General features: G+C 38.1%; 2 protein-coding genes across 3 annotated transcripts; one reads left to right on the plus strand and one right to left on the minus strand.

Moving 5' to 3' along the window:
* Positions 1-50: 50 nt before the first annotated feature.
* primpol (primase and polymerase (DNA-directed)) lies at positions 51-10,939 on the minus strand. The gene is made up of 13 exons (XM_042337584.1): positions 10,862-10,939; positions 9,800-9,982; positions 8,311-8,417; positions 7,399-7,537; positions 6,585-6,732; positions 5,067-5,333; positions 4,467-4,629; positions 4,185-4,282; positions 3,218-3,304; positions 2,558-2,666; positions 1,202-1,284; positions 1,067-1,113; positions 51-451 (listed from the first exon to the last, which is right to left on the minus strand). Exons 1-13 carry the CDS (start codon positions 10,901-10,903, stop codon positions 89-91), a joined length of 1,836 nt encoding a protein of 611 aa, XP_042193518.1. The 5' UTR covers positions 10,904-10,939; the 3' UTR covers positions 51-88.
* A 210-nt stretch (positions 10,940-11,149) lies between these two features.
* Positions 11,150-23,020, plus strand: LOC103187405 (caspase-3). Of its 2 annotated transcripts, none has more exons than XM_007906888.2 (7): positions 11,150-11,250; positions 16,602-16,692; positions 16,958-17,097; positions 18,904-19,032; positions 19,487-19,662; positions 20,434-20,551; positions 21,465-23,020. In XM_007906888.2, exons 2-7 carry the CDS (start codon positions 16,604-16,606, stop codon positions 21,689-21,691), a joined length of 879 nt encoding a protein of 292 aa, XP_007905079.2. In that variant the 5' UTR covers positions 11,150-11,250; positions 16,602-16,603; the 3' UTR covers positions 21,692-23,020. The 2 variants fall into 2 exon arrangements, with proteins under 2 accessions (XP_007905079.2, XP_007905081.2); XM_007906890.2 differs by lacking the exon at positions 11,150-11,250 and adding an exon at positions 11,260-11,356.
* The last annotated feature ends 387 nt before the right edge of the window (positions 23,021-23,407 follow it).

A 23,407-nucleotide genomic window follows, 5' to 3' on the forward strand; every position in this document is an offset into this window, starting at 1 on the left:
GTGTATTTAAAATAAAGCTTTTGTTTGTGAATGTAATGTAATAAAGTCTGATTTTGCTACATTTTCAAAATAAAAGTTTTGAAAGGTTTCATAAGGATATGTGTTCAGGACAATTTGTTTGGTCTGATACATGCTCCAGTTGCTGCACAGCTGCTAGTAAACAGTTATCTGATAGCTCTTCAGTCTCGTCACTACTCAATTCTGACTGGATTGAATCAGCAGCAATACAAAATTCAGCATCTTCAAGAGCTTCCAAAAACATTACATCATCAGCGCTGTTCCCAAATTCTGCATCCAGACTTCCTGAATGTGTTCCAGTCTTTGGTGTAGATTTAGCACTAGAGTGCAATTGTGTTACACTGTACTGATACTCATTCTGTGTTGGACACTCCACATTTTGACTGGCTTTAATGTTTCCATCCTTATCCATGGTAAAAAGAAACTCATCATCCTGAAACAAAAAACAATTCATTTTGTTTCAAACAAAAAAAACTTAAGTGCCTGTACATTCACACTTATTAATGTTGAGAGAACAAGTTTATTTGCATGGGATATTGATTCACCAATTGACCTATTTACTGTTGGGTATGCAGGCTTGTGGAGTACGTAAGCTTGCCTAAGGTTTCACCCTACCCAGGAATTGAACCCGAGTCCTCTCACTTGCGAGGCGAGTGCTCTAACCAATACGCTACTCCACTAAATGTTCCTATTCCAGCAGACAAACCTGAATTACTACCAGGAGCAGTTCCAGACTGATTTCATCTTCTCTTCTGTTAGACTGGGAATACCATTTAATATCTTAAATGGGATTAAGGGATATTGGGATAAGGCAGGGTTAGGTTATTAGCTGGTGTTAGATTAGAAGATCAGCCATGATTTAATGGCGGGGTAGGCTCGAAGGGCCGAATGGCCTCCTGCTCCTACATGTTATGTTATCTGACTGATACCTGCAAAACCAATATATACTAGGATCAACTGTGGCTTAGTACTGCACTAAGTTCAAGTTCTCCACTTATGTTTTAGTTCAGTAGCTCCTGAAGTACACTGTTAAGGTTTCATTACATACCATGTCAATGAGAAAGTCCAAACAGCATTCACAAGGTAATGGGCGACCTGGAATTCAAGAATAAGAAAATAAATTCCCAGTAAAACTAAATTTAATTCTAGATTGTAGTCTGAAATGTGAATGTATAATTCTTACTTTCCGATTTGAAATTCTGAGCTCTACAAAGATGATCATAGCATTTCTGGTACCATATCTCTCTCTTCAGGTCAACCACAATCCTTCAAAAGAACAATTTGTATATTATAGGATCCGAGATTCCTTGTTCTTCGTTCCATGGAATAAATATATATTGTATGCAGTAGGAGTCTGTAATCAATATTTAACTATACAAAAATATGTCACATAAATGAGAAAGCGTCAACGTCTTTAATTATTAGTTGCTTAAGGAGTCATAAAAGCACTATTTATACAGTCACTGCTTTAATGGTTTACAGACGATACGCAATCTTTGATACAAGAAGTTTAAGAAGATCTATTTTCATCAGACAACCTTTTCTAGAAGAATCCTACAATTGGGATCCGAGTTGAAATAAACTTCCAAAATAAGATGAAAGTCTATTATCTATTTACTGCAAGGAGCTTCTGTAAAATTTGTTTGCGCAGTTTCAGCTTTGTGTGTTGAGGCTCACAACATATGACCTTAAAGACTGATGGTTTGAGGAAATGGAAATGACACACCAGTGCAGGAGGGCAAGGATACCCAAATGGCAGATCACAAATCTAAGAAAGATTTCTTCCAGACTCCACACGTTAATCATCAGCTGTTGTTAGGGATCATGCTCTTCCCAATGTCAACACCTCTCTCTACTGTGAATGGAGCTGGACTTCATAGCTTGTCAATGGGGATAACGGTTTACAAATTAAAAGAAAGTCACTGCAACGGAAGTGGGGATCCTTCGCATTCACCTCTTGTTAACTCTGCAAGCCAAAGCATTAATGCAGTGGTGGCAAATCCATGGCCCATGGGGCTGTCAAGAAGCCGCCCCCAACCCCCGAACATTCACACTAGTCTAGGTAAGTCCTTGTTTGAATGGTAGTGTGTTTCCAGGTTTTTCTTGATTGAATATTTCTTGATTTAGGGTTTCATTCAAGAACTCTTCAAATAAGAACATTTATTTTGTTGGCCGACCAAAAAGGCTGGCCACCGCTATACTAAAGGGTAGTGTTCTGAGCTGGAAAAACAGTGGGAAGCTTGGCAGACAGGACCCTCAATGGCAAACCATGCAGTGCTAGCTGGTTAAACTCGAGTAGTAATCCAACACCATCCTGGAGATAATACCCTCCAGAAATAGGCAAAAGAGAGTGCATCCCTCCAGGGAAAGACTGCACATCCCAGTTCAGACACTGAGATTTCCATGATTAAGTGGTATACATATGTGGAAATATTAGTCTGATTTGGCTACTCTTCAGCATAGCTGATGGGTTTCCTCATATACCAAGGCTGACCAAAACCAAAATGAAGCAGTTAATGTTCATGTGAACTATACTTACATAATATTGTTGTTTTTATGAGCTCTACCAATATTCTCACACCAGTGATTTTTGCCGATGTCATAAACAATCAATTCTTCAGAGGAAAAGTAATTCCAACGACGTATCACTGAGGAGATTAAGTTATTTATTATTTTAAAGCTAATTTTGAACCAGATTATGAACTAAAAAGAATAAAATGGACCATTTTACTCTTAGAATTAATCCTTTCTATTTGCAGGAAGATTTCATAAATAATAATAACATAATCCTTGTATTTTATATAGTGCCTATTCATGTCTTCGAGGCATCTCAAAGGGCTTCACAGAATATATTGTAAAGTGAACTGAACTGACTGTATATTTTTGTGGGCGAAACGCTGCAGCCGATTACGCACAGCAGTGTCCAACAACCGTTTGTGGATTGGGTGACCAAATTATTATCATTATTTATTTATTTTTTGAAGGGGTTATTACCCCCGGAAAAGCGATCCGTCAATCGACCAACAACCGAGTTACTTGCTGCTAGATAAACAGCCGTATGGAGTAAGAAAATTTGCCTAACGTTTCGCTCTGCCCGGGAATCAAACCCAGATCCTCTTGCTTCGGAGTGCTCTAACCAATATGCTGCAGGACTCCACAAATCTATGAGTGTTTTTGCATGTAATAAAGAAAAACTTACCACCTTGTATACCTCCCTTGTTCACTTGATTACTAATAAAACTATCGATTTCTGGGTATGGTGAAGAATGGTATCCTCCTACTGTATCTGTCAAACAAGGGAAAAAATATTGTCTCAGCGTAAAATGCAAAATATAAACCTACAGTGCCTTGTAAATTTCTTAATGACCTTCAACATAATTTAGAATAAGTAGACAACCTCTGTTTTACTGATAAAAAGAGTTAAAAAAAAAATTCCTGTAACAGTAATAACAAGGTAATCTTTCTTTAAACTTACTCTATTTGTTAAAAATAACACTTGCATTAGATATGCCGCCTATAATCAAAGTCTCAAACTGCTTCACAACATTTCTGTGAACTGTAGCAACCGTGCATTTACAGGCAGACACAGGAGCAAATTGCACATAGCAGTGTCCCATAACAACCATGAGTGATGGGCAATTTTCTGGAGGATTATTGGTCAGGAAACTGTGTGCAGTCTTTCTGACTAATGCCATGGAATGCTTAACATCCACCTAGATAGACACTCGGTTTAACATTTGATGGGAAGGATGGCACCTCTGACAAAGCAGCACTGCACTAGAGTGTCAGAGTACGCTATATGCTTAAACTGGAGCTCGAAACCACAAACGTCTGACCCAGATGTGACAGCTGCCAACTAAGGCAGGCAAACAGACCTAAAGACGAGAACAAGATAACATTTGTCTTAATATTAAATTTAACTAACAATGTGCAAATACAATAAAAGTCTCAGAGATTAAGTGTATGTTGCCACGATCACTACTCTTAATGCCAAGTGGCATTTCTTATAAGTCATTATGGAATCTTGTTGTTGTTGTGCTTAAAATTGTATACAGCCAACGTAAACAAGCTTCAAAGTGAACAGACTGAGAACCACACAATAGTAAAATTCTACCTCCATGATCTAACTCAGGGATATGTAAACAAATCATTAGTAAATTCAATACCTGACACTGTGAGATGTGCATTATCTTGAGAGATCCATCCTCTGGCTTTCTTAGCATTTGAGGTATCACAAGTCAAAACCGTCAAATTATCAGAAAACCTGAAATATTTACAAAAAAAAATTGTTTGGCAAACGTGAGGCTGATATAAAACTAAATCCCGCTATACAGTATTTACATTTTTTAATTTACAACATTAACAGAACCAAACACTCCCAGATACTAAAAATACAAAACAATTTTGACTTAAAAATACTACAGTGTTGAGAATTTGAGATATTGTACCTAACATTGCTGACCAAAGAATTCAGGAAAATTAACTCCTCCTTAGAAATATTCTTCTGAGGCTTGGGAATAAACTGATTGTCTTCAGCAACTTCAAAAGACGTGTTCTTGCCCAGTTTAGATGACTTATACAGTCGAAAGTTCCTGTTTTTTGTGTACACGGCTATATAAAAAATAGTAAGGCAAAAGTCAAGTATACTTTTTTAGATATATCAATTTTGACAAATAGTTACCCAATATGTAAAGTACTAGATGATATTTTCCAAATTGCATGCTGCAATATATTCTGAGTTTCAATAAGTAGAAGTAGTTTTGTTACGTTTCCTGTATAATTTGCAATTAAGTACAAACTAAATATTAAAAATTGCATTAAAATCATATTTTAATTGTATATAGCGAAATTAAGATACATCTCTTAGTGAAATTAAGATACATAGCCCTTATATCTCTTGTACTGGATGGAGGGATACAAGATTAATTCAACAATTCCTCCATCAGTTGACCAGCCAATCCTCAATTCTCGAGTACATAGAGGCAGAGCCCATTATTTCTGAACGATTGAATGCACATATACTGTGAAATACTAAATGCACATCTTACCTAGATCCACAAAACTTTGGTCAAATCCATCTCTACCTTTCACAATCAGAAATGACAAATCTGCATCCACATTGCCATTCTCTGATGTTTCCCATCCTGTGGTTTTATGGCTTTTTGAACAGACATTCTCAGAACCATCTTCAATATCTTTCCTCTTTCCTGGAGTGGACACCGAATCTTTGTTGCTGAAACTGAGAGAATCTTTACCACTGCATTTGTTTTCCAGTACTGTTATCATAGGCTGCAAGATTGTTGTGATGCAGTTTCCTGAAACAACAAACAAAATGTTGAATAGATGTGATACCACAGATGCAATAATTTGTAAAGTGTAATTATTTTAGTTTATTACCCTTTATTATAAATTGAATGTCCTTCTGATGTGAAAGGCTTTATATAAATGTAAATTTGCTGTTGCTTAAAAGTAAATTCATAGTAAAATTGATGTACAGTATTAAAGTTTCTGGATGTTCAATCTTACCCCACAATTTTCAACTAACTAGTTTTGTGAACCTCAGGATTTTTATCTAGAAAGTAGCAAAGTCCCATCTTCAATCAGCAGTCTGTGCAGAATAGGTACTAGAATAAGCCTCACTTGGTTGGGGAAGATAAAGCAGACAGTGTTGCCGAATTGCGATCATGATTTGCAACCCATGCAAGTGGTAAATATCTATGAATTTTTCAGGAGCTGTATTATTTGTATTGGGTTTACATATACACCCACAGAATATACAGTCAATTCTCTTTACCGTATATTCTGTGAAGCGCTTTGAGACTTCTCGCAGACTTGATAAGGCGCTATATAAAAATGCAAGGATTATTATTATCCTTGGAGTCAAAGAGTCTACAGACACACACTGTTAAGACTCACACATAATAGTAATCCTTGCATGTGATATGGCGCATTATCACGGCATTGCGATGTCTCAAAACACTTTGACTTATGAGTGACAAACTATAGCTAGAGTGTTGTCCAGGAGGCTCACTAATTAAGCACCTTGATCAATTTCACTATATCAATAATTATCAATATAGGAGCTAGAACAAACGAGGGACTTATTTTGATGTAACACAGGTTTTCACCACAGACTAATTTAAACTCTGGCAGTGATCTCATTGATTACTTTTGCCATTAATCCTCTCTGGGCGGGAGACTTTTATTAAGGTTATCTACTTGCTCAGCATCAGTGCTAAGTAATGTCTCTTTGATTGTAATTCATGTATAGGGTTGTGTGTGTGTGGGGGGGGCTGGATATGTAGGATTAGCTCATAATATTTTGCATGAAAAATGATTCCATGGTGACTTATGTGACCAAAATAATAATAAGCAGCACAAGATCTACAGTAATTGAATCAAAACAAGTATGATGGCAAGGATGACTTCACCCCTGGGATTTAGGGTTCTTTTTCACTGAAGGATGGAGGTGACACCATGACATTACCGAGATTCCAGGCAGTGAAATCATTGCAAAGAAAAAGTTACTTTATTGACTAAGAGAAATAATATCAGAGGAAGCTTACCAACATGTATGTTATTCTTAAAGACTGCGTTAGGAAGATGGAATATTAGATGGCGGCTAAATTTTTCACCAGTACTGGAGTCCAAGTTCAAAACATCTTTCACTGAGCATTTTATTTTGTAACGTTCTTCCAGTTTTTGACAAACATACTGAATAAACAAAACATGAAATGACATGGGTTCTAATTTTGTATTTGAATCTAAACTTCTGTAATTTTATAATAACCTTTTATTTGATATGGCATCTATAATATCAAAACAAGTCACAGATAATTATTGTTATGTGTAGTGACTATTTATTTGAAGTCAATTTGCACACACAGTAAAATCTCAAAAAAGGTTACAAAGCGAATGATTAATTTATCTGGAGGATTGTTTACTTGGATACCAGGTAAATTGATTTACTATTTATACACTTATGTTCAACGATGCTTTCCTCTCTTTCTATAGGGTAGTCACATCATTCACTCTTCCACATGATAGCATTTTAAAATGATGTTAAAAGAAATAAAAATCAGCATTATAAATATATTATCAACTACAAAGAAAAACAGAACTAGTAAAAATACACAAGATGGTTTGATATAGAACATAATCTTTCAATTTGAAAACCCTCGTCAATTCAGCTGTGTTTAATAATATAAACGTAGCACAAATTTCCCTACAACAAAAGTTTATATAGTGTCTTTCATATTGGGAGGATGTCTCAAAGCGCTTAACTAAAATGAATGAAACACTTGATCGGGAAAAATGTACAGGTTTATAACCAAATAAAACAGCAGTATACATAAACTATTACAATAATGCTCTTAGCACCTGAATTAATTTTGTGACCATCTGTTTCCCATCACGCCCTGGATTCATTTGTTTATTGAATTCTAGGTCAAAGTAAAGATGACAGACAGACCCTTCTGGAATCACTTCATAGCAGTGCATCAATGATTGCCTGTGCATTCTGAAAAAAATAACAGGCTTTCAAACCAGCAACACACCATTACTGTGCATTGTTGCAAACAAATAACTACTTTAGAATACAATTAGTGCCCAGCATTTAACATTATAAAATCATGTTGTAGGAATCACATTGATTCCTATCCCCAAATTGAAGCTTTCCTCCTCCCTAAGGTTTCCACTGGTCTGGCTCTGCATCTATGCTGAGACAATGACATCATCCTTCTGTGCCACTGAGCCCAAAATACATTCAAATAGTATTGAAAATCTCTTCTCACCCATCTGTGAGAAGACTAAAGATTTTGAATCTGCTATGCAGCCCATCACGATGATTGATTTTTTCCAAATAATTCTTACCCCTTTTGTTAAAATCACAAAATCCATCTCATGAATTAACTTCCCTTTCCAAACATTAATTTTCCCATATGTGCACATTGTACAAGATTATAACTACATATTTTAACATAGAACATTAGAAATTAAATCATCTTTGGTACATTTCCTCAAATTCAGTCCTGCCAGTCACAAAGCTACCATTAGCCCATTACTTCCAAGCTCACTACTACTCTCAAATAAAATTATTAATAATTCTGTGTAAATACTAGATATGGAGCATTTACATATCTAACAACAGCAATATAACAGCTTTTGATGTTTCTACCTCAAAGTTATAAATAAAAATCCAACAGGGATGAATTTTAATAAACATAATATCTGCTATAGAAATTCATACAGAAATAAACACTTAGGATTTTTTTTAGCCCAATAGTTACTTACTGATAGTAAAACCACAGCTCACTGTGTGTTGTGACAAGATAAATTCTCTGTCCAAATGCAATATCCTTCTTCTGACCTTCCTTCTCCAATGCAAATATGTGCACATCCTTTAATGACAAATAACAACAACTTTTAAAAAGATTGCAATGCAAAATACAAGCAGTTATCTAATTTATAATTTTATATATTAATTGCTTTGTCCTTCGGGTGACACATTAAACCAAGGTCCCATCTGCCTGTTCAGATGGACTTTAAGGTCCCATAGTTCTATTGAAAAAGAGAAGGGAAGATTCTCCCTGTGAACTGACCAACAATCCCCCAGGTAAAATTGATCATTCACTTCATGGCTGTTTGTGGGACATTCCTGCGTGTAAATTGGCTGACCCATTCACCTATATCACTACACTCTACAATAATCCTGTGAAACGCCTCCTGATATGAAAGGTGCTATATTATCATCACAAACACACTGTGCTTACTGATAGGCTTTTTTCCTGGCACATTGAAGCTTCAACTTCCAGTCTGAATGATCATCAATTGATGCTCTGTTTACTGATGAATAAAGGAAATTCAGTCTGGCATAGGCAGTTTGGAAGTATGGTATGTTTTAGTTCCAATATTGCCTAGACACCTGGTTATAGAAATCAAGTATACTTTGCAAAGATGTCTCTGTTTTCTTGTGGAAGACTACCCATGGAAGTCAACAAAATACAGCCTTCCAACATAACAAAGCAGATGTTAAAGCTACTCTTACTTTGTATGAAAACTTAACATCACAACATCAAAATGTAAAAGAAGCTACCACTAACAGAAGTGAGCTACTGTCAAAGAGTTCATCTTGTAAGGATCTCATTGAGTACAAGGAGCCCTAGCAAGGCAATATTATAAATACCAATGTAAAATTAATAGTTGATATACAACTTTATCCCACAATCTCTTTGCCTCGCCCTCTCCCTTGTCTCCTTCAAAGTCCGTGGCAAGACGCTCCTCTTCGACTGTGCCTTCGTTCAACCTCCTACCCGCACCCTCCCTACCCTTCACCCCTCCTGATCCCAAACCCCAGCTCAAATGCAAATCCTTGAATGTCCAGCGCTTTCGGACGTCCTCCCAACGTGAAAGGCATTATACAAATGTAATTTGCTGTTGTTTTTGTTGTTTATAAAACGTAACGAACTGCAGATCTCTAGAGTCTGAAATTCGTATGTTTACTTTTAGGCTTAGATTTACTATAAATAATTAGCAATAGCATCACAAAACTTAACATAAGAATATTTGTGCATCAATGATTGGCTGTGCAGCCTGAACGGAAAATAACAGGCTTTCAAACCAGCAACACATCATTACTGTGCATTAAATAACTAGTTTAGAATATCAAGATGTCCTAACAATGACATCTTTTTCCTGCTGAAAATCCTGTTTATTTCAGCCTATGGTGTGACATAGCCGCAATTAACTCTCATAATTCTAAATATGATAAACATTACTTTACCTCTTTACAGCTCTTGGAGAAGTTAAAAGCTTGATGCTGCCGATAAAACAACTTCCAGATTGATTCCGGCTGCCATGGTTTTGAAAGCCTTGGCTTGTAGGTAGGGTTAATCGGGTATCGTTGATAGATGCCTGCTAAAGCTTCAATATCCTTCACTCTTTTCTGCCAATTCCTCTTCATGTTCTTTAAAAAATAAAGACAGCAGTGCACACCATCAGTATAATCCTCATAATGGACTCAAGAGGTATTAATTTGGTAAATGGATTGAAGTGGCATAACCTCAATCAACAACAACAAAATTACATTTGTAAAGCGCCTTTCATGTCGGGAGGACGTCCCAAGGCGCTGGACAGTTTCAGACCCGAGCTGGGGGTTGGGGAGGGTGGAGGGCGGGGGGGGGGGAGATCGAAAGCACGGTCGAAGAGGAGGGTCTTGAGGTGGGTCTTGGAGGTGGCGAGGGAGGGGGGAGGCCCTCGGAGGGACTGCGGGATGGAGTTCCAGAGGGTGGCAGAAGGCCCGCCCGCCGGTAGTGGGGCGAGCGAGGGGGGGGGGCGTGAAGCAGGCCGGAGCCCGCTGAGCGGGGAGAGCAAACAGGATGGCGGGGGGGGGGGGGGGGGTCGGGAGGTCTGTTGGACCTCCTCGACGGTAGCCCAAACATGGCAAAGCTTTCGCCCACCAGGACCTGCGGTCAATTAACTTTACAGCACGTTCTCTGAAGCGCTTTGAGACGCCTCGAAGACGTGATGGGGCACTGTATCAAATGCCAGGATTATTATTATTATTATTATTATTATTATTATTATCATCAAAAGGGCAAAGTAGTGCGGATGCTGGAAATCTGGTATAAACACAGAGGTCGCTGGGCCAGGAAACCATGGCAACTGCCCAGGAGCCACCGGTACCCCTGAATATTATTATTATTATTATTATTATTATTATTATTATTATTATCTGTTGCCATGACTCAGACTGTCAAGATAACAGGGTAAAGGCACCGCTCAGCGAAAGTCCAGCACAACAACAAGGTCCATGACTTGGGGTAAGGCGGAGCGCGGTACTCACCGCTGTTCGGGTTAAACTCCCCCCTCCCGCAGTGCCGTTCATTGCCTCTCCCGCTCGCCGCTTCAACCCCCGGCGCGAAGCACAACGACCGGCCGAGTGCCTCCCGGGAGTTGCAGTTCCGGCGCTCGTCACTACCAATGGTCTTCCCCGGAGGGTAGAACTACGTTGCCCACAATGCACCGGGAAACCAGAGCACCTGCGCAGAAGCCGTCGATTCCCCCCCCCACCCGCTCTTCACCCACCCGCCTTCACTCTCTTTCGCGCGCGTGCGCTATAGAGATACGAGTCTCGTTCCGGGAATCGAAAGCGGTTGGAGTCAATCACAAAGGGGCTGACGTCAGTCAGGCTGCGTGTCGCTCGAGCTGAGCTGAGCTGAGGTGCAGGTGCAGGTGAGTGAGCGGGTGACGGGTCTCGCGGGGGAATCGACCGTTAGTGACAGTTTACAGCCGCCGGCGCCACAGTCATGAAAGTTACTCACTGTTCGCTGTGGCCCAGGTCTGTACTTTAAAGTGCCGACTTTCTTCTTCACTCCGCTTCGTCGAAGGCTTCCGCTTCAGTCGGATTGCGGGCGTAGCACCGGCGTGTGAGGGCGGGTTTGTACCCGGCGACCCTCTCCTCCTCCTCCTCTTCCTGCCCTCCGCGAAGGGCTCGTCGTTTGCGACGCGTCCCGACTCTCCCGTGTGGGTTTGCGATGGTTTCACTCCTCCCCGCGGGGTGTGTGTGTGTGTGTGTGTGTCATTCAGACCTGTGGTTGTGAAAGGGAACCGGGCGCTGCGGCTGTAAAAGTCACCAGGTTTTTGATACGACTTTTGATGATAATCCTTTGCATTTGATACAGCGCTTTTCACGTCTTCTCCACAGCGTCCCAAAGCGCTTCACAGAATAGGCCGTCAAGTGAATTGACTGTATATTTGTGGGCGAAACGCGGCAGTCAATTGCGCACAGCGGTGTCCCCACAAACAGTCGTGGATTGTTTGGGTTAAACTTCCCATCGCAGTGACGTTCATTGCCTCTCCCGCTCACCGCTTCAACCCCCGGCGTTCAGCCACAGCGCTACCGCTTCACCACCAGTCAGTACACAATTGTACATGTACACACAAAGCGTTTTGTGGAGTCCTGTAGCTCAGTGGTTAGAGCACTCGCTTTGCAAGTGAGAGACCTGAGTTCAATTCCAGGCACAGGGCGAAACCTTGGGCAAGTTTCCTTACTCCACACGCCTAATAATAATCCCTCCAAAACCCAAAACAATAATAAATTGGTCGTTTTCAATCTACGACTGTTTGTGGGACATTGCTGTGCGCAATTGGCTGCCGCGTTTGCCCACAAATATACAGTCAATTCACTTTACAGTGTGTTCTGTGAAGCGCTTTGGGATGTCCTCCTGACGTGAAAAGCGCTATATCAAATGCAAGGATTATTATTATTATTTTTACTATTTTAAAACGTAGTCATTGATTTCAGTGAATGGGATAGTTGACGCACGCCAGGAGCAGTGTTTGTGAAGCGTGGTAGATCATCACAAACAAGTGAAAACCGCAAATTTTGGTTTTGAGGGAGCAAATTTTATTTGTGATGCTTTTTTTTCTCTGTGATTTTGGAAAAGAAAGCAAATCCTCCTCTGGGTTTGGTTGTTTCTATATTGAAGAATGCACCAACTGCTCCAATCCCCTTTGACCCATTGAGCTCACGTAGTTTTATAGCGAGGGAAGAACATGTTTTAAAATGAGGGCTTCTGAATTCTCAGACAAGGGGCAGACAGACAGCTGTTGGAAAACGTGACCTTTGTTTTAAAAGCAATCTCCGACAGTACTCATTTTACTGTGCCTTGATTCCTGCATGATATAGCAGCCCTTTTATGGGACTTGAATTATTTACGTGGAAGTCTGGCTTTGGTTTGGCTTGTTAATGCATGAGATGTTATATGATGAATTGTGAGCATGAGATCACTCTTATCCAACAACATCAACTTGCATTTTTATATTGTGCCTTTCACTCGGTGTAGTGTCCCGGAGTGCTTCACAGTGGGAGTCTGACTCCGAGCCAGAGAGGAACGTCTTTGGGCGGCATTTGAAAGTGGGGAGGGAGGGGGCAAAGTGGCGGGATTGAGGGCGAGAGTTCCAGAGTTTCGGGGCGTAGTGACTGAAGGCACAGCCACTGATGGTGGAGTGAAGGGGATGAGAGTCAAACAGGAGGCCGGAGCCAGTCAAGCAGAGGCAGCGGGTGGAGGGGTAAGCAAATTGAATAGGTAGGGAGATGTGAGGGCACTAGAAAATGAGTGAGAGGATCTTGAAATCGATCCGTTCAGTAATTGGGAACCAATGGAGCCCGGCGAGGACTGGTGTGATGAAGGTCCGGAGTTTTGTGCAAGTGAGAATCGGGACGGACCCGGAGTTCTGAATTCGTTGTGTTTTGTGTATTGTGGAGCTGGGGAGACCAGCAAGGAGGGCATTGGAATAGTCCAGCCAGGAAGTGACAAAGGCACGGACGGACAAGGGTTTCGGCTGCTTTTATTATGAGGTATGGACGGAGGTGGGCAATCCGACAAAACTACTTGGCTCTTTTTAATTAACTGTGCATCCTAGGTTTATAGGCAAGAATATAAACTATCCACAACTGGGAATTAAATGTAATTACCTGTACATCAGACTTTAAAGAATGTTTTGCGTTTGCAGGACAGGATCATTGCGTCAATGCTTAAACTAGGCAAATAATTGACACAGTCGAAAGTGAAAGCGTTGATCAGGCAGGCAAGGGTTGTGCAAACATGTTGACATCTGAAAACATAACTCTTTGATTGCGCTTTCAGTCTTTTACCCCACCCCACCTCCCTCAGTCAGTTCTCACCCCCTCAGCTGCAGTGCCCATCCAGTAATGTGAAAGCGCATTGTGACATCCTCCCGACATGAAATATTCCAGATAAATAATAATAATCCTTGCATTTGCTACAGCGCCTTATCACATCTTTGAGATGTCTCAAAGTGCTTCACAGAATATACTGTAAAGTGAATTGATTTTTTTGTATATTTTGTATATCATAGTGTATTTTGTGGGCAAAATGTGGCAGTTAATTAATTACGCACAAATGTAAAGTAGATAAGCTGTGGGTTCAAGCCACGTTGAGGACATGGAATCACATGGTCTAAGAAGACGCTCAAATGCAGAGCTGGAGGTATGTTACATTGTTAGTGGTGACGTTCTTCAGAAGAAACGTTAAAAACAGGTGATGTCCTTCAGATGAGATGGGAACAATATTTCTCATATGTCAGATGAGACATTAAACTGAGGTGTCATCTGTCTGTTCAAGTGAAAGTTACAGATCCCATGGCACTATTTGAATAAAGGGAGTCTCTCTAGATGCCCTGGCCAACAATCCCCCAAATAAAATTGGTCATTCACACCATGGCTGTTTGTTGTACATTGCTGTGCACAACTACCTGCTGAGTTTTGCTCACAAAATAGTCAATCCACTTTACAGTATATCCTGTGAAGTGCTTCAAGACGTCTCAACGACATAATAAGTTGCTATTTCAAATGCAAGGATTATTATTATTAGAATTGAATAATTTGCATGTCACTAACTATTTAAACGTTAATGTGAATCAATTTCACACGTGTCTGTCAATACTGAGAAAATTAAGTAAAAAGTTACCTCATCTTCGTTAATGGCTGAGGTAACCTTTCAAGTTGGATGATTTCAACTCTGTACCACTTCATCTCCAGAGGATTGATGTGTTGTATTGCATCAATCAACCTGAATATTTAAAAAGCCTATTTGGTTCCTAGTAGTTTTAAATACAATACAATTTACGTTTATAATAGAGCCTTTCACCTTGAGAGAATGTCTCAAAGCACTTGACACTGTTGTAATATTCTAATAATCCTTGCATTTGATATATCACCTTATCACATCCTTGGGATGTCTTAATAATCTTGCATTTGATATAGCGCCTTATCATTTCTTTGAAACATCTCAAAACGGTTCACCGAATATAGTGGAAAGTGAGTTGACTATATTTTGTGGGCAAAACACTTAACAAGATATACTGTTTTGAAGCACTTCACAAGATAGTTAAAGGAGAATACACAAATGTATCAGTTTTGCTAAACTATCAGTTTTATTTGTTGAAAGATGTATCTACCATGATGATTTCCCACTGATGTATCAAACTCTCGTTAACTGCTGATTTTTACCTTATTTGTTTGATACATCAGATTGAATTTTAAAATATTAATACTCAATAATCATACTTTGTAGTACCTTAGATGCTATTTAACAAGTACTATTTAGTACTTTTGACTGTCGGGGAGGGAGATGCGGGAAGCAAAGCGAGAAGGAGGGAGAGGGGTCCAATACCACTATAATGCCACATCAAAGGTGTTATATAAGTGCAAGTTGTTGGTTGTCTTATCATTGGGATTTCCCAATTTTGTCCATATTATCAGTGGATAGTTATAGTACAAAGATGGCTATAAATTAATTCATGTTTGACATGTAATTCTATCAAATTTAGCCAATATCACCTTTAGTATGACTTCAATTGAACTAGCTGCGGACTGTGGAATCAGTTGGTGATCCAGTAGTAGTATATTCATTTAGTATTTTAGGTGATGGGAAAGGGAAGTGATATGAAATGTCAAGTTGTAGTGCTTGTATTATAGCTATACTATTTGGGAAGTTTTCATGTTTAAAAAGGATGTTGGATTCACCAGAAAACAGAAACAATTCTGTTGTCTGTTTACATTCATGCTAGTTTGGGAATTGTTCTTTTAGACCAGACTTTATTTTTGGTTCAAGTAGGCACACTTCACAGTGTGTATTGTCTTTTGCCACCTACCACTTCCTTGAATGTTGAATGGGGCAGACTAGACTTATCTATTAGAAAATGTGCGCACGTTATGTTGATTTTAAATCAGCCAATCCCATATATGCATATTTTGTTGATTTTGAACCACTCCAATCCCTTTAATTTTTTAAGCATTTTTTAGTTTTTGTGGAAAAAATATATGATAATGGTAACCCTTGCATTATATAGCACCTTATCACGTTGTTGAGATGTCTCAAAGCACTTCATAGAATATATTGTAAAGTGGACTGACTGTATATTTTGTGGGCAACCAATTCAAATTTAAACTAGTTGTATTCTAGAAATTCTTATAATTACACTCAATGTAAAATTGATCAGATAACTCGCTGTGACCCGAAGAGAACATAAAGATGTTTAGCTTTCACATATGACCTGGAAACACAGTATCATTATTCTTTAATACTTGGATGTCCTCCTGATGTGAAAGGTGCTATACAAATGTAATGTTGTTGTTGTAATACACTACAGTACATCTCCTGAAAAATACTATTTCCAATAACAGAAATAAGCGATTGGAAAAGAAAGTAGCGCATTTATGGACACACATACCTACACTTATGCTTATACTTAACGTAAACAAGTTTTAACATACACTGACAGTTGCGGGAGTTAGGATCGCTCCATCACACTGATTGTTGTTCGCTCAGCACAGGGGCAATGTGTTGGTGTATACATTACCTGCTCACAGTGCCCTCTTGTGACCTGAGAGGACCTATGCCTCACTACTCCAAATAACGTATCGCTGAGCCCTTTTCACTTGGACTGATGAGTTATCAGGAGTTCACTGAATTATTAGTATGATTAAGATACTGACTTATTTTTGAAGAAACATGTACAAACTTATTAATAAATGTTTTATGATTTGGCCGTTATAGCAATGTCTGAATTTGAGAGAACAGCACATCCTGATGGTGCAATGTCTGGAGGCGATTGTATTGATGCAAGGCCCAGTGAAGGCACTGGAGGGTAAGGTGAATTTACTGGCTTGTTTCTATGCTGTACATTCTATGTAAATCCATTGTCCATTTTCAAAAAATCATGTACGTGAGTGACTGAAAAGTGGCAAATGCCATTTACTGCTGACAGATTAAATTTTTCACATAGTCTAACTTTGTAGTCCTTTGTACACCATCTGTCCCTGAAGGAAAATATCCATTTGTTCTGCTATAACTCACTTTAAATAGTCTTGATTCATTTTTCTTGGCAATTTATCTATTCTGTTTTTCTCCAGAAATGTGCAAAAACAACATGTTGGTGACAACAAGGAAGTGGATCCAATTCCGAATGACCAGTGTATCAAATATAAGATGGACTACCAATGTATTGGCTACTGCATTATCTTCAACAATAAGCATTTTGATCCCCAAACAGGTATTTGACATTTTGTGTTCAGGTCACACATGTAAATTTCATTTCCTAATTGGACTAGGCATTCTTTCCCCTCCTCCACATATGTTTTTTATTCCCTTAAATTTTTTTGGAAAAATACATTTATTGTCTGTGTCAAAGTGTAAAGGGGAACTTGCATATTGCTAAGAATTAAATGCACGAAATTCTGTTACATAAGCTTGTACGTTAACATTTACCTTTACATTTACCTGTGTGTTGCTTCCGAATCTCGTCTCTGAACAGAATATTTTGAGAAAAAAATATTCATAATACAATCGAAAGTAGTTGCTGTGGCCTTTATCTCCTTCACCAATAATAATCCTTGCATTTGATAGAGCACCTTGTCACATCACTGAGACTCCTCAAAGCCTTTCATAGGATGTACAGTAAACTTTAGTAACTGTACCTTGTAGGCAAAAGCAGCAGCCAATTTGTGCACCACATTGTCCCACAAAGAGCCATGAATTGAATAAGCAATATTATCTGAGGGGACTGTTGACCTGGATACCAGGAAAAACTCCCTTCACTTTTCAAAAGGACCCATGGTATTTAATGTCCACCTGAACAGGCAGTAAGGGCCTTGTTTTAACATCTCATCTGAAGGACAGCACCTCCATCAATGCAGGGGCTCCCCAGGACTGGAGTGGAGTGCCTATGAACTCAAAGGCCTGATGTGGGGTGTGAACCCACATCCTTAAGTCTCAGAGGCAGGAGTGCTTCCAACTGAGCCAGGGTAACACTAGTCAATGAATACCAGGGAGTCCTGACACTTCATGCATCTCTCGACTTTTATTCTTTGTAAGACTAAATATTGCTAAATATTCTTGATTTCCTTTTACTTGACTTGTCACCATTTTACAGCTACCAAGATTGGTGCATTTTAAATTCAAAGCTTGCTTTGTGTGGAAATTGTACTGCAAAGTTATGTCATCATTTTATGATGTGTTGTTAGCATTTCTTCAGAGCGCTGCAACGACAACAACAACTTACATTTATATAACGCCCTTCACGCAGGGCAATGTCCTGGAGCTCTACTGCAGCCCTAGACCCAGATTATATTACTTGCATACACACAGAAATGTTCTGCAGAGAAGGTGGTCATTCAGTCCATGGTATCTGGTGCATCGTATCTGTCACAATTGCCACTTTTTCTGTTTTTTTTAATTAATCTTACATATCAGCTCTTTCCCCATATGCCTTAATCTGTTTACCACTCTGGCATTTATCAAAAACTTGAATTATATAGTGCTCTTTATACAGGACAGCGTTTTGGAGTACTGCACAATGGTGGGGTTGAAAGCTGAGCAGTTTCCCTTTGAATTAAGCTATTAACCTATGAAACAGCCATAATACTCATTAATTGGCCATAAATATCAAACCTTAATGATCCTTTAAATTTCACTTTTTTGCTGACAATTTTGAGATTATGCCCCCTTATCACTGATTTCCCTAAACTCCTATGATCTAAACCTCGAGAGCTCTTCAGAGTCAGCATTCACATTAGCTTTCAACTGGGATCTAGATAAATGGCTAAAATGGAGTCAATTACAGGAGTATAGGGCAGGAAAATGGAACTGAAAGTATTGCTCTTAAAAGAGTCTGTACAGATATGATGGACCAAATGACTTTCTGTGCTGTAAATTTCTATGTAATAGATTCAAAGTAATATCATGATGACCCCAAAGTGGTAACAAACCCTTGCCTTTATGAAGCTCAAACATTATTATTGCTTGTATTCAGATATTCCTTTTCTTTGCTAATCTGTTAATATTTGTTGATATTCTATAGGCATGAACGTCCGTAATGGTACTGATGAAGATGTTGGTCGTCTGCAGAAGACATTCAAATCTTTGGGTTTTAATGTTCAAATTCATAATGACAAATCCTGTTCTGATATGTCTAAAACTTTGGTGGATGGTAAGTATTTGTCAGTGACTGTCAGTCTCGGAAGTTACTGGCAAGTTTATTTGGAATTATTTTGTCAAATTCACTGTATTTGTAAAGGCTGACATTTTTATAGGTTGAATCTGTCTGTAGTTGCCGCTTTGTGTTAGGCCAGCTGTGCGGATGCACAAATATGAGTCTAATTCAGTAGCTAACTCTAGTTACATTTCTGTTCTGTACTTAATTACTTATCTTAACACTATAAAAAAACTACTTGAATATTATTCTTCATTACGCTGTTCAACCTCTTATTCTCAAAATGATGTAATTTATTCAATAGCGCCTAATTTTATCATTTTTGCCTTTACAAACTTATCTGCTAAAACGTTTTTGCCCCCTGCAGACTTCACAAATCTGTGTTCATGAAATCAAAACTTTTGTTCAAATTGCTGACATTTGATCATTTGTGTATATATCTTGTTCTTAGTTTCCATGAAAGATCACACCGAAATGGCTAGCTTTGTCTGTGTAATTCTTAGCCATGGAGAAGAAGGTTTAATTTATGGAACTGATGGAGCTATTAAATTCAACGAGTTAATCAGAGTCTTTAAAGGGAACAACTGTAAAACATTGCTTGGCAAACCGAAAATGTTTTTTGTACAGGTATGAATGGAACAGAGGAACTATATGAACATTTGTATTAAATTGATCAAGACTGCATATATCTAGACAATTATGCACTTCTGATTTTTGTTTACTAATAATAAAACATAATATGTGAACCATGAGTTTGCAAACCTATATTATGTATTCCACCTTATAAATTAACCTTTTGAAGTTTCACTATAACTTGATACAGTTCAATAGATAACATAGTTTGAGAGTTGTACAAATTTACAGCACAGAAGAAGGCCATCATCTCCATACTCCAGCACTCACCTCACAAGCGAGAGACCTGGGGTTTGAAATGTTGGGCAAGTTTCCTTAATCCATATGTCTCTGTTTACCTAGCAGTAAGTAGGAACCCGGTTGTTAGTCGATTGGTGGATCATTTTTCTGGGGGGTAATAATTCCTTCAAAAAAAATTGGTCACTTCAATCCACAACTGTAAGACACTACTGTGTGCAATTGGCAATGAGACAATTGTGATCAATTCAACATTTTGGTGGTTTTAAGAGGTCCATTTATGAGAAGACTTGAGAAGACAATATCACCTACATTTACACAATAGCCGTGTAAATCTCTTTTCTCTTCAAGGTAGTTTGGAAAGTCATCCAGCAGCTTGAATTGTTTTATAATAATGTGCCCGGAAATTGTATTCATTTATATTTTCAGCCCCAAATTAATGCAGTTTTCACATTTTGCACAATCATATAACATGAATAGGGTGTTGAGTTGTGTTGCACTGTTTCACCAATGTTTCTCTTTTTAAAGGCTTGTCGTGGTAATGAATTTGATTCAGGTGTTGAGGTGGACAGTGTTGGAGAAGAAAATTCCTCACAAAAAATACCTATAGAAGCTGATTTCTTATACGTTTATTCTACAGCACCAGGTGAGTGAAAAGGAAGATTGAATCGTGTTATGGCGCTGAAATGGGCTTTATCCGTTACACATTACTACCATGCAAATCTCTGTTCAGTAATAAAAATATTCTTTAAGGAGCAATTCAAAACATTTTCAAGCACTTGAAATAAAGTCAATAGAAATGTTAAACCCTAATCTATGCATTAATAAGGCTTTTTGCTAGATCTGGACCTTTGGCCATCCTTAGTGAGATTTTCGATAGTCAGTCAGGTGCAACCTCAGGCCAAAAACAAACCTGGTTAAAAGCAGCAAAGTGCATTTACATAGCCTGCTTATTCTTTAATTTGAATTTGCCACTGATGGGCTGCCTCTAGCAACTGATTTTCTTCAGTTATCCTTGATTTGAGCTGCAGAATTACATCTTACAAGTTCACAAGAAAGGATCAGATAGAGAAGGCTGTTCTTGCTATTTGGTCTAATTCGTCTGGATTTCCACATGACTTCCTTCCCGTTATAACATCAAGCTATTTCGTAAATATTCTGGCCTCTATGTTCTGGTGGATTTCAGTCTGCAAAACCAGATCATTAATGTATACAAGGAAAAGAAGGTCCCATTACCAGTCCCTGAAACATCTCCTTAATTACCATCGCTATTTCAACCTAACTCCACTATTTCCTTCCTCATCTTTCTTCCTCAATCTGTAATATCCACCAATATCAGTTTGTAAAGGCAACATTATCAGTATATTTTATCTTCCTGATCTTCAATATATTGTACAAACTTAATTTAAGGGGCAATTATTATTATTAAAATGTTAGATGCAAAATATCTGTGATCAACACTAAACATTTATATAATCTAAATATATGTATCTGATATAACCTGCCATTTGGTTTAACAAAATGCTGAAAACAGTTGTATGAATTTTCATCTTTTCCAGGTTATTATTCTTGGCGAAATACATCCAAAGGCTCTTGGTTTATTGAATCTTTATGCCATGTGCTGAATACATATGGCAAGAAACTTGAGATCATGCAGATTCTTACCAAAGTCAACCACAAGGTGGCACTGGAATTTGAATCAGTCTCAGCACCAGAGTACAGCGGAATGAAGCAAATTCCTTGCATTATTTCTATGCTGACAAAAGAAGTGTATTTTAATCATTGAGACCTTTTTTGGTTCAGATTATTTTGATCACATGAGCAGATTCCACAATGAGTATCCAATATCTCTTCCAGGAATTAAAGAGCTCACTCGGGATTTAATTGAACTGATGCAGAAGTTTTGTTAGCAAAAATCAACTGGTTAGGTTTGAAATAGCCTACTCTTTACTAAAGTGTTCAATTAGAAGCAAAAGTTGATTGTAGTTTATAAAAGTCACCAGACCTGTATTGGTGAGAATTGCTAAATTAATGTCTAAACGGTAATGTGTATACCAAAAGTGCATTCTAGCAAAATGCATTTGAATATGCATAATGTGTGTTCAGATTCGAAGAATAATTTTGTGCCTCTGGCTATCTTGAATACACACGCTGTGCTGAAGAATACTAGTCTGCAGTTTCTTTACTAAACTTCTGAATGTGAATCTTAAACTCCCTTACATATTATCAGAAAGGTAAATGTATAGTCTGGTAACCTTTATGTGAGTGGAGCTAATAGACTAAATTTAAAGTTATAATTGATGATTGCTTTCTAGAGAAATGTTCATAATTTTTTACGTCACAAGCGAGATAAACTTTAATAACAAAACTTTTTCTAAGCCTGTGAAGGACTTGTTTAAACCTCATAAAATCTGAGCAATAGGGGAAAATGTGAATATTAATCAATGGACTTCAACCATAACGATCAGATTAATTTAAATTAATAATCTGCATGATTACATTGTTCAAATCTCACTTTAGGCATAAATAACTGGCTACTTTGCATTTTTCCTAAAAGCATATATAAAACTGAATATTAAAATACAATGTGAACTTTTTTTCTATTTTCAGACAACAAAAATTGTGTTTAAATCTCCCAGCTTGCAATATATAGTATTACTGTAGTTTTCAAATGTTCAGTGTAATGAATCAAGGTTATCAATTAATAAGCCATATTAAATAATAAGTTTTAAAGAACATATTGAACATTACAGGTTTTCAATGCTGGTAGGTTGACATATTGAAAGCCTTCTAGCAATCGACTACAGCACCAGCATGTTTCTCATGATTTGTGTGTTACAATTAGTTCTGCTGTACATTATTAAAGTTGTACTCTTTAATGACTAATTATATAAACTTAATCATTGATAATATGTTTACATGTTGACCACTGACTTTGCTTGTTTAGGTGCATATTTCTGCAATTGAGCTCTCTGAAAATGAACGTTATCAGATAAAATGTTTTTGAATATATTTTGGTCTTAAACCAAAGATGTCCTTTTTGGCTCGTGGTTGATTGTACAATTGTAGCTTTAGTGATTTTTATAAGTGATATCCAAAATAAACTTTTTAAAAAGAATGCGGATGAGTAGACGGCATCCTTCACCTGCATGGCCTCTATTCCCAAATAGTGAAAGTTACAGTTACAAATGTGATTAGACTGCTATTAGAAAATAATTGCAGATTTCAGTTGCACTGACTAGTTTGTAGCATGAGTTACTTATACATGGCTCAATGGTTCATGTTCATTAAGCTCAGATTTCTTTCTACAATATGCTATTAACTGAACACTTATCTCAAGTTATTCAGAAGGGTTCTGCTGTAGTGCTGCACTTTTTTCATAGCTGTTACAAAAGCATGTTAACTATTTTAAGCAGTTTTATATACAATTTTAAACTACGAATAAGATGCTTGGCATTTGAAATAACACCTTATGAGTCCTGCAGCTTAGTGGTCAATTAAA

Source organism: Callorhinchus milii, unplaced genomic scaffold (genome assembly GCF_018977255.1).
Source record: "Callorhinchus milii isolate IMCB2004 unplaced genomic scaffold, IMCB_Cmil_1.0 Scaffold1, whole genome shotgun sequence".
NCBI lineage: Eukaryota > Metazoa > Chordata > Chondrichthyes > Chimaeriformes > Callorhinchidae > Callorhinchus > Callorhinchus milii.

Excerpts from the sequence above, each read along its gene's own strand:
- primpol (XM_042337584.1), bottom strand. The coding sequence starts at position 10,903 with ATGAACGGCACTGCGGGAGGGGGGAGTTTAACCCGAACAGCG. Across the intron at positions 9,983-10,861 it reads GGAGTTTAACCCGAACAGCG|AACATGAAGAGGAATTGGCA; the intron begins GTGAGTACCGCG and ends TATTTTTTAAAG. Across the intron at positions 1,114-1,201 it reads TCAGAATTTCAAATCGGAAA|GTCGCCCATTACCTTGTGAA; the intron begins GTAAGAATTATA and ends CTTGAATTCCAG.
- LOC103187405 (XM_007906888.2), top strand. The coding sequence starts at position 16,604 with ATGTCTGAATTTGAGAGAACAGCACATCCTGATGGTGCAATGTCTGGA. Across the intron at positions 16,693-16,957 it reads CCCAGTGAAGGCACTGGAGG|AAATGTGCAAAAACAACATG; the intron begins GTAAGGTGAATT and ends GTTTTTCTCCAG. Across the intron at positions 20,552-21,464 it reads CGTTTATTCTACAGCACCAG|GTTATTATTCTTGGCGAAAT; the intron begins GTGAGTGAAAAG and ends CATCTTTTCCAG.